At 39.3% G+C, this 11,679-nt stretch overlaps 1 protein-coding gene across 1 annotated transcript in view; it reads right to left on the reverse strand.

Moving 5' to 3' along the window:
- LOC103375011 (uncharacterized) overlaps positions 1-2,977 on the reverse strand; it is a 3,850-nt gene extending 873 nt beyond the window's left edge. The window contains exons 1-3 of the mRNA XM_008305197.1: positions 2,926-2,977; positions 1,320-1,688; positions 883-1,227 (exon numbers count right to left, since the gene is read on the reverse strand). Coding sequence (XP_008303419.1) covers positions 883-1,227; positions 1,320-1,688; positions 2,926-2,977 — 766 coding nt within the window. The remainder of the gene's footprint in view (positions 1-882; positions 1,228-1,319; positions 1,689-2,925) is intronic.
- Positions 2,978-11,679: the final 8,702 nt, after the last annotated feature.

The following is an 11,679-nucleotide window of genomic DNA, read 5'->3' on the forward strand; positions in this document are numbered from 1 at the left end:
TGTGTCATCCGCAAATTTTAAGTAAATTTTAAATAAATAAGCAGATGTTCAGTTCTGTACTCATCGGTGACTTTTATGACTTACAAACATTAAAAGTTATTGCCTTACACAATTTGTTGTAATTAAAAATAAGATTTGGAATATTTTTCAAAATGTACATATTTCATTGAGTAGCCTTCTAAGAATCTGTTTTAGAGTCATGATATAAAAAATGAGTACTGGGAGGTTAAAATCTTATTTTTAACTTTGCTTTGGTAAGTTATGAATAAAGACATCAGAATTTAATATCAGGTATAAAATTTAAATGCCATACGTCATTCAGATCACACGTGCGATGAGAACAGATTGTGGGACGATTGTACTGAAAGTAATACACAGTACAATACCAACAGATAAACTGGGATTTTACTTTGTTGTCTCCATTTGTGACCCATCTGCACGAAATCAGTCCCATTGTGCCTTGGACTGTATCCGAGATACAGTCTGAATTACATTAACCTATGATAAAACATTGATTTTGGGTTTATTACTTAGATTGTTCCATTTACTTGTTTTCTCCATGTAGGTGACATATATTACAGAGCACAGTAATATTACGCTCCATATTGCTGTCAAATACCATCAGGTGCAATGTGACTGATTTCTGCAGATGGGTCACATTTATTCCTTTAAATATATAAATAACACTGTTTCACAAAAGTAACTGCTGAGATTTCTGAATGTGTGCACACAAGTGTTTACGCAAAGTCAAAATCAGTGCTCAGGCTATAATTAGAAAAAACAGTCTCATAAGATCTTTGCATGAATAAACCATTTCATTCATGTACTATTTAAATACAGTTTTAAAACTGCAATTATTTTGATAAAACTGAGAACACATACTTGTCTCCACTTGAGTTCCTTCACCAAACAGGATCTGTCCACACGTGGCCACAGCACAGTAGTAAGTTCCAGCATCTGAGGACTCTCGTATGGTTTTGGACAGACGGTAGTCGCAGCTCCTTCCCTCCTGTCCATCACTGCAGGTACTGTCAGTGTAAATGATGCCCGGATTGGATTCTGATCCAGCTCTGAACCAGTGCACACGGCGTTCACCTGGACACCGACTCTTGTTTTCTTCCTTCTTGTAGACAAGTGAACACCTCAGAGTCACAGAATTTCCCAGCTGGACCGACTCCACATCTGGACTTTGTTTCACGTAGACCGATTTCTTCTGGTTTTTAGGATCTGTGTGATTCACATGAAATGAAAAAAAAGAACTATAGTTGTTTTGTTGTTGACACAGATATAGAAAATTAAATAAAATGAATATGGTTTACCATTCACAGCCAAAAGTGTGCCATTGAAAAACACCATTGATATTGAAGATCCTCCTTGACAGAGGTATGTTGCTTCATCTTCTTTTCTTACATTTCTTATGGTCAGAGAATACACATCATCCAGTTTTGTGAAATTGAATCTTGAGCTGTTAAAGAGATAGTCAAGTGTTGTTGTGTCCAAATATCCTACAGCAACCCTTTGAAACATATTTCCAAAATTCAGCTTGTGCCAGAACAAAAACCTGGGTTGATCCCCAGAGACTGAACATGTCAAAGTCACGTTATCTCCAAGGTCAGCGACAGTCAACGAGATCCGGTGAGAAAACTCATGGCTTTGAATCAGAGCTGAAGAAACAGACAATAACAGAACTTAGCAGACAGCAACTGAGAAAGTGGTACAAGTATCATTTTGACAAGTAACTTCATATTAAAATATGCATATAGCATAACCATAAAAATGGATATAAACTAAATGTCTATGTATTACAATTTCCTGCATATTTTATACACATATTAAATATGAGTTGAGTACAAGATGACTACACTTACACACTGTACAAAGAAGAGCAGCCAGTTTTTCAAGCATTGTGGTTTCAGCGATGTTGTCTTGCAAGACTGTCTTCCGACCAAAAAGAAAGGTGTAGTCACGACAAAAGGTGTCTCCGTTTTACAAAACAGACATCATGGTGATTGGTGGAAATGCAGACACTACACTTGCAGCAGTGGTTAGTTTTTTTTTTTGTTAGTTTTTGTTTTTTTAACCCTGCATTGAAAATGAAGAATTGCCAGCTTAAAGATACAAATAACAGAAACACAGACAATATTGTTCATATTGACAACACGTGTATACTTTACTCGTGCATCTTGAGAAATTAGAACATTATGTATTTAAATTCAAAAAGGTAAACTTTAATGTTTTCTAGCTTCATTGCAAGTACACAATTTTGGGCGTTTTTTCTTTTGATGATAATTTTTATTTTTATAGCTCATGACAATCGGAACTTAAGTTTCTTAAAGTATTAGCATATTTCCCAAGATTAAGCACACAAAGAATTTGCATGACAGAAATGTTCAACTTCTGAGAAGTAGGTTCATGTATACCCTCTGCTCGTGCTACTTTACCACAAATTAATGCATTCATTCAGCGTTGCATAGAGGTGATCAGTCAGTGGCACTGCTGTGGTGTTAGTGAAGCCCGGGTTGCTTCGATAGCGACCCTCAGCTCGTCTGTATATTTGGGTCTCATGTTTCTTAACTTCCTTTTGACAATACCCCACATGCAGTTCAGTGGGGTTCAGGTCATGTGTGTTGGTCAATCAGGCTCAATACTGTCATGTTCAGCACAACCATTTGGTAGTAGTTTTAGCACTGAGGAAGATACGAGTGGTACCAACATGCTGCAGATCTTGCCATGGGTCAGAATCGATTCATGGTGGGGACGAGTAGCCCCTATTCACAGATCGCCGGAGAGCTACTGGGACGCCCCCATAATGCTCTCTAAAAGCATGATCGTACATTTTATTGTTCTAATCTTTCGAATGTCACATTGCAGGAGCTCAGCAGTTTATACAGTTTAGCATGTCTTTTAGTATTTTATGTCTCTTACCCCTTGGGGCGATAGTGCAGTTACATTGATAGGAAAAACTGTGGCAGGTCATTTCTCTGTCTCTGACCAGCACCTAAAGTGTTAACATAGAAAAGCTTTGTGCATCAACAGGATATGGAGTGGGGTTAGCGGTAAAGGCAGAGAAGAGCTACCTCAGAGAGCTAATTCTAGTTTGATAGAGTAGTGACGTAGTCCTGACTTGAGGTTTATGACCATTGTGAGCTTAACTGAGCCTACAGTAAGAGAAAGAAAAGATCAGTAACAGTCAAGTTACATCGCCCACATACACAGTCCAACAAGTGCACTTGTGTTCTTTATTATTGAATGGATTCTGCATTTGTTGTTAATGTTTAATTACACTCATTAGATGAGTGATTCAAGAGACTTTTGCACAAGAACAGCAAAACTTCCCAGCAATTTATTCATTAGTTCCACGTTAGTGTCATGTCTGTCAAGTTTCTGTTTTGTGTGCATGTTTTATGTCTTGTCTTTCCTGTTTTATTTTTAAGTCACTTCACCAGTTGTTTCTGTTTCAGTTTTACTTCCTGCACCTGTCTTGTCTCACCTGTTCCCTGATTACCTCCCCACACCTGTTTCCCATCTCCCCTTATTACTTCGTGTATATTACCCTGTGTGTCTCACTGTCTCGTCACCAGTTCATTGCACTTTCACAGTCTTCGTACCAGCGTTTACCAAGTCTTGGTCACAGTCTGTTTGTTACGACCTTGCTTCTGTTTTTGGATCTTGCCTCTCGCCTCTTGCTTTTTGGATACCTCTGCCTGATTCGACTGACCTTCTGTGTACCGAACCCTGACCGGTAATAAACCTGCCTTTTTGCCTGAACCTCTTCTGTGTCGAACATTTGTGTCCACCTGCCTGTCATCAGTGAGTTCCTGACAGAGAAAATAAATAGTGAAACAAATTGAACATGTTCAACGTGGACTTGTTTTCAAATGGATTTTTAAAACCCTTAAAGACATAAACATACTTTGTTCTAATTGTGTGTATGTCTGCTACACAAACTGTGATGCAGGCTACAGAGGAAAGTTTAAAAAATGACTTTTTAGTCAAGCAGGTCCACTGTACTGAGATCATGTAGTCTTACAAGAACAAATACATTTGTAAGAACCAATTTATCAAAGCTCAGCCACCTCTTGTTATGTTCTTTGAACTGAATGTTTGACATTTGGTTGACTTCCAAGAAAGAAGTAATTTTGTCCATTTCAGTGTCTTTGTGGTTGTAAATAAAAGAGAGAGAAAGATCACAAATGTACAGCAGTAGATGTAAACATTGACTTTTATCATGGTGTGACATGCACAAACAGGAAAGAAAAGGGTTTAGGTTGCACAGCGAGCGTTATGATCAAAGAAACAGGTCAGAATTGGAGTGGTAGGATGAAAGTTCAGACTGCTGCCCTTTACACAAAGACCTGTGTCTAAAGACTAAAATAGTGTGAATGACATGAAGAAAGCAGCGACCAAATCACACTTACTGTGGCACCTCAGCCACTACCTTGCTCAGCTTTCTTTGCATCATTTGTCAGTAGTGATTGTAAATATGTGTCTGTGTGCCAAGAGATGCCTTTTTTTTTAAATGTCACAGTTGTTTTGCATATTGGCAACAAATTGGAGCCCCACCTCCTATAATGTCAGCATGTGATGAATTCGGAGTGTTATTGTATTTGATGTGTAACCTTAAATGGTGAGGCGTTATTTTTATCTGCCCTGTAAGTGAATGACCACACTGGCTCTATGGTGATGCGTGTGTGTGCTTTCACAAGCTCCGACAACATTTGACGACAAGCCACATAAAACACTTATTTCTGAAAAACGTTATCTGCCAAATCCATTGTAGTTCACTGGACCATGGGAGGGTAGCTGGTATCAAGATTAAGTTTAATTAAGACTCCTGCACGTAAAATTATGGTTGCTTTTTAGAATTTGAAATCTGTATTTAGTACTGCCATGAAAGAGTCTTTCCACTGTGGTAGAGCTGTGAAATTACAACCAAGCAAACAGCCAATCAGATTGCTCTGAGATGGTTTCGTCCTTCTTGGTACAATTAATAAAGCGCTTCATTCTGCAGTGTGAGCTCTGTTAACAGCTGTCACAAGTTGAACTATTAGAAAATGCAGACACTGTTTTATTTACTGATGATACTCCGAGTGGGCTGTGAGTATATGTGGACACATCAGATCTACTCTAGATATATAAAGTGTATGTTCATTTTCTCTGTCATTTAGAAGAAGGCATACATTGTTCTGTGTTATCTATCATTACATTCTTTTTTTTTTTTCCCCAGGTCTCACAGACAAGCAGATCTTTGAAACAAAGACTGTTGGCGTTGGAGATGATGTGATTTTGACGTGTCCTCGCAAAGCTTTAGGAAGCTTGTTTTGGTTCAGACTTGGTTCTGGCAACGTTCCTGAAGTCTTAGGAAAAACATTTCACTTTAGGAACGTTGACCATCACATCAGAATTGAAACAAAGCCTGGAACTGTTGTTCTCTACATTAATAAAGCACAGCAAAGTGATTCAGCAGTTTACTACTGTATGGAAATACAACAGCAAAACGTTGCATTTTTAAAAGGAACAAACCTGAGAGTTGAAGGTAAGCACACCAGAAATCACTAAAGGTTTCTTAGATTACTTAAAAATGATATTTGGGATATAAATTGTGTTGTAATTGAAAGAGCTTATTGTAATTACTGGTGTACATTAAGTTAGAATAATTTTACGTAATTCATATGAACATTTAAATTAAAAAAACAGTACTGTGTAAAACATATAGGAATTTGTCATTTGAAAAGAATAATGTTACAGCTTGGGATTTTTATTTTAATTTTTCAGGACCGGAGCCTGCAATCGCTACCGTCCCCCCATCCGATCCAGTCCTACCAGGAGACCCAGTGACTCTGCAGTGCTCCGTCCTCTCTGACTCTGACAAGAAAACATGCTCAGGGGATTTCACTGTGTCCTGTTTCAGAGCCGGTTCAGATGAAGATGGCGATGTTTGTAAAATAAGACCCAAAGCTCAGTCTACACAGAAATGTGTGCCTCTCTCCAACACCATCACGTCCTCTGAGTTTTTCTTCTGTCCTGTGGCCACATGTGGAGAAATCCTTTTTGGAAATGGAACCAAACTGAACAGTGAAGGTAAGTACAGACTACTTCTGCATGATGGTGAATTTGGTAGAATCAGTGATATAAACTTTTCTGAATTATGAATTTTCATTATTTTTTCATTATTTTTCAGCAGTCAACAACTGGGGTTATCACAGGAGCAATACCATTTTGTTTTTCTTGTGTGTGGCTTTAGGTATAAGTCTGATTACTATAGCTTTCTTCATGTGTTGCATGAAGGCCTGTGATGGTTTCAACGGTAAGTAAATGTTCTGTATCTTCGAAAGATTGTTTAATTGGATTAAAATTAGTGCCAAATATAAGTCACAGTGGAGGTGTTCTGAAGTTATGACTACAGAACCCCTTCTGTTTATTGAAATTCACTAAATCCTTTTTTGACCAGTTTAGCTTTATTTACATTGCCTTTCATACTAAAATTCTCATTGTTGACTTCTAGACCCTGCAATCACTGGGCAGCAAAATCAGCATCTGTTTAATTTCCAGGTAAGATTCACCTTTAAAAAAAAAAAAAAAGTTAGCCTTCCTTTATCTTTGTGACACTCTGGACAGCTAGTCAGCTGCTTAGCATTTTTTGCTTCTGTCACATTTTCACTCATAATGGGCTCATCTTGTTTTAGTTTGTTTCCATACTTGTCTCCTCTCTTTTCTCTGTAAACACAGCCTGCAGTTCAGCGAAACAGTAGAATAGTATTTTTGTTGTTGTTGTTTTTTTAAAGGAAATCTGATTTTCAACGTAAGTTTCATCACACTTATTAACTGAATTGCATGTCACAGATGAATAATTCAAGGACCATTGAAAAGTTAAAAATGTCATGATTCTGTTTTAACAGTTTCCACCTCTGATACGTAATGCCATTTGGCCAACACCTAACAAAATCTGTCATGTTTCTCAGACAGACCGGGACACATGTCTTTATTCTTCTGTCATTTTTACCATGATGAAATCCAGTGGTGGTGGACTGACGGGGCCAAAAGCAGCACAGAGATAGAGGAGCTACACAGCTGTCGAGGCTTTTTGGTTGAAACTGCGATTCAGCATACCAGGACATTATTGCTCATGTGATCTGTTAAAGGAAACCTACCTAATTATATTGACGTTTTTCTAATAGGTGTGTCCATTAAATAACATTTAATTTGTGATCCATCCTTTAAGTACTACTTTCTGATCTCTACAAGTGAAATGAAAAGTTCTTGGTATAACATTGTGTTGTGTAGTGCATGCGACAAGCCAACTAATGCACGTTGTGGCTTTAACCGCATTGGATTGCTTCTGATACTGGACTTTAAAGCTGATGCACTTGATTGGAGGGAAAGCAATCACAGTCAACTTTAAAGAGCAAAAGAAAAGTGAATCATACCTGTGATTGGATAAACCAGTATCGATACCAATATCAGCTTTCTAATGGAAAGTTGTTTATTTTATGTGAACCTGTATTTCTTTATTTTATTCCTTTTTTAAATAATCTGATTTGATAGTATTGTATTTCATTTTTGTACTTTTCTATACTTGTCTGATATTACTGGCAGTACCTTGTAACTTTATTTTGAAAGGTAATGCAAAAATAAATACAACAATAAAAGGCATAGTGTATTAAAATGACTCTTTCCTATGTATACATATGGCATAAGCACATACATAACTACAATTATGTAAAAATTATTAGACCACCCTTGTTTGTTTGTTTTTTTCCATTTCTTGTTCTCTTTATTGCCTGGTACAACTAAGGGTACATTTGTTTGGACAAATATAATGATAACAAAAATAGCTCATAAGAGTTTAAGAGCTGGTATCTAGCATTTTCCTTTTTTTTTTTTTTGATAACCAAAATCACTTGAGTTTTTACATCAATAGCCATGGCATTGTACTGGTAAAAACAGCGCTTTTAGGCATTCCATGTTTTCTTTTCTGTTTTAGTCACATATTTTACTGTAGGGGCAGGACAGTCTGGTCTGTAGGCTTCTCCAGGATTCCTCCTAACCAGTAAGTTGGCTGGAGTGGGCATCAGCTGGCAATTGGATCCATCACTGTAGAGAACCTTAGCCCAATCACCAGCAGTCCAATCCTTGTGATCCCCAGCAAAGAGTAACTGGGCTTTCCTCTGCCTTTTATTGATGGAGGGCTTCTTCCATGCCCTGTGTGACTTCAGATCAGCTTAAAGAAGTGTGTTTCGAACTGTCCTTACCAAACAAGTTCCATTTCTTGACAGTGCCCACTAATTTTTAAGGTCCCTGGAGGTCTGATGACGATTCCTGACACAGGAATGGATGAGTGCACGGTCATCTCGTGGGCTAGAAAGACGTTTCCTGCCTCGACCAGCTGGCAGTTTGGTAGTACTGTGGTGTGCTTGTTTTTTCTTGGTGTAATGAACGGCTGTCTTGGAGATCTTCAGTTTTTTCGCTACCTGTCTCTCACTCATGCCAAGTTCCAGCAGTGATGCCAAGATGCCTGCCTTTGTGGCATCACATGATGGGAAAACACATGGCAACAGGGGGTGGAATTAGGGGTCTGTGACCATCAAAATAAAAGAAAATGACTTTCTTCATCAAAATCAACATCGAGCTTGATTCAACCCAACTCAGAACCACAAAGTCTGCCAGAAACTTGGGTGTCATGATTGATGACCAACTAAACTTCAAGGCTCACGTGGCCTCTGTTGCTCAGTCGTGTCGATTCACCCTGTACAACATCAGTAAGATCAGACCTTTCCTGTCTGTACATGCAGCACAACTCCTGGTACAGACTCTCATCATATCATGCATTTGTCATGAACTCACTAACAGAATTGGTGGACACAAATGCTTGACTCAGAACAGGTTCAGGCAAAAAGGCAAGTTTAATGTCAAAGCAGGGTTCGGTACACAGGTAGTCAGTCACACAGGCAAAAGTATCCGGAAATCGGCAGGCAAAGGCAAAGTCCAAAAAACAGAAACAAGGTCGTGATCAAACAGACTGTGACTTGACTTGGTACACGCTGGTATGATGACTGTGAAGTGCAATGAACTGGTGACGAGACAGTGAGACACACAAGGTAATATACACGAAGTAATAAGGGGAGATGGGAAACAGGTGCGGGGAGGTAATCAGGGAACAGGTGTGACAAGACAGGTGCAGGAAGTAAAACTGAAACAGAAACACCCGGTGAAGTGGTTTCAAAATAAAACAGGAAAGACGAGACATACAATATGGACAGAGACTTGACGGACATGACAGCATTGACAACTGCAACTCTTTGCTAGGCCTCCCTGCATCCATGGTCAAACCTCTGCAGATGATCCAGAATGCAGCAGCACGTCTGGTTTTAAACCAGCCAAAAACAGCCCATGACACCTCGCTTTTCAGATCGCTTCACTGGCTTCCACATAAAATTCAAATCTCTGACACTTGCCCACAAAACTACAATGAGAACAGCTCCCGCCTAGCTGAACTCTCTCATTCAGGTCTACACTCCCTCCCGCTCACTACGCTCAACCAACAAACGCCGCCTGATACAACCTCCGCAACAGGGCCTGAGGTTGATAGCCAGACTCTTCTCCTCTGTGGTTCCCCTGTGGTGGAACTAGTTAACAACCTCTGTTCAATCTGCAGAGTCCCTCCCAGTCTTCAAGAAAAGACAAAAGACCAGCTCTTCACTGAACACCTTTGCACTTGACAGACTGAAAACATAAAACATAAACAAACAAAAAGCAAAAATGACCTCCCACACAGCCTGCTACTTGCATCAGCACCCTGTCACACTTGAACTTGTTCTATGGCACTTATCCAGATTGTTTTCTCCTGATTAGATCCTTGTTTGTGTTGTATCTGCTGTCAGATGCACGGCACTTTGGATAAAAGCATCTGCTAAATGAAATTGTAGAATTGTTGTAGAATGCACAGAAAACCAGACAGCTACCGTACAATCAAATTCTTACTTTGCTGATTTTTCTCAAACAGACATCAGACAGACAGTGAGTTTTAGTGAGCTGAGTGTGACCCACTCTCGAGTTGACTGCTGGCAAAGCGGACCGTCCCGTCACTTTTGAAGTCTGTGTTCTGCTTGTTCAACAGGTATTCGATAACATGCTCTCTTGTTTCTGCTGGTGCAGTTTGCTGCACATGTAAATGAGCAGTGTTGTGGATGACATGAGTGAGACACAGCCAGTCTGTCTCACTTTGTGTCTCGTGTACTCACAGTGTTGCTCGTGTGTTTGGGAAGTGTTTGGGAAGTGTTTGTGAAAGCAGCGTGCCTCTGTTTAACAGAGTGAGGCGAGGGGAAATCACCATCCACAACCAGGTCCTTAGTGACCCTATAAGTATGCAGCGTGCACTACATGATTTTATTTGACATGAAGTTATTTTAGCACAATAACCCCTATTTTAAGAACCAGGTTTATAGGAGGTCACAGAAGGAAGAGACAAAGAACTGTGATGGAACTTCATTGCAGTATGAGTTTGCTTTCAGGAACACTGGTCAGTGCAGGTTCAGCGACATACACCACTGTTAGTATTGCATGCATTTACAAAAAGTCTTCCAAATGCATCAACTAATTACAACAGGAGGAAAAAGTAGCTTTAATGTGACTGACTGGAGAAAACTACTTCAATAACTGAACTAAATTGCTCTCCCCACCCACTGCACTTTGTAAAGGCTTTGTGCACGTTAAAGCCACATACGACATCTACCCTGACAGAGAGAAGCTGCGATGAGCCATTTCTCTGCTCTTTGACCGACTACTGAAGCTGTTCACTCAGAATAGACCTGACTAGGGGCTTCAACAGGATATGCAGTGACGGAAAGGTTTCAAGAAGCTCAAAAGTACAACAAATCACTTAACCTGATTTCTTGTTTACCAGTAAACATATTTCATCATTCAACACTGAATTGTTGCCTGCATAAATTTAAATCACAAACGGTTTCCAGGCAGATAAACACACTCAAAGTGAAAACAGCACAGAAATACAATGAGAAATGGTCATAGCATTGAATGACTGTGCTGATGTTTCAGTCCAGCTGTCCTGTACCCTTCATCTACTCCTGTAAGGGGTTGAGATGCTGATTAAAACCGAAACAATTAAGTAGTTTTTCCACTGGCCTTGCTGAGAGCGTAAAGTTGCAGCACTTAAGCAAGGGTTCAGCAGAGACGGAGAGAGACAGGAAGATGAGCACCTTTGTATTGACACCTCAATACCACAGCAATGCTGAAATTTCCGTGCTTTGTTTGTAAGTAAGCAGACTGTGTGCATGAGCAGTAGAGGATAAAGTAGAATGGAGGACACAAAGCAGTTGTTTCTTGCTGTGTCCATCTTTCTGCGTGTGTGTAATGTTAAGGTTTTTTTTTTTTTTAAATATTGTTTGTTCCCAGTGTCTTAGGTGTTGCATCGCAGGCCATTTGATTGTCAAGTGTTCCCTCTAGTACTGGTAATAAATTAGACATTATATATAAATCCTTATTTATAGAGAATTCAAAGAGCACGTGATAATGTGCTTCACAAAGGCAGCTAACAACAGACGAGTCAAAATATCATCAGACAAGTTATAAAATCACTGCTGTAACTATGATGGTCCAGGATTTGTTCTCCTAATTCCATCAATATTTGTAATTGCTGCAAGTAAAAGGTTCTCCTCAAAA

This window comes from Stegastes partitus, unplaced genomic scaffold (genome assembly GCF_000690725.1).
Source record: "Stegastes partitus isolate 25-593 unplaced genomic scaffold, Stegastes_partitus-1.0.2 Scaffold2435, whole genome shotgun sequence".
In the NCBI taxonomy this organism is placed as follows: Eukaryota; Metazoa; Chordata; class Actinopteri; family Pomacentridae; genus Stegastes; species Stegastes partitus.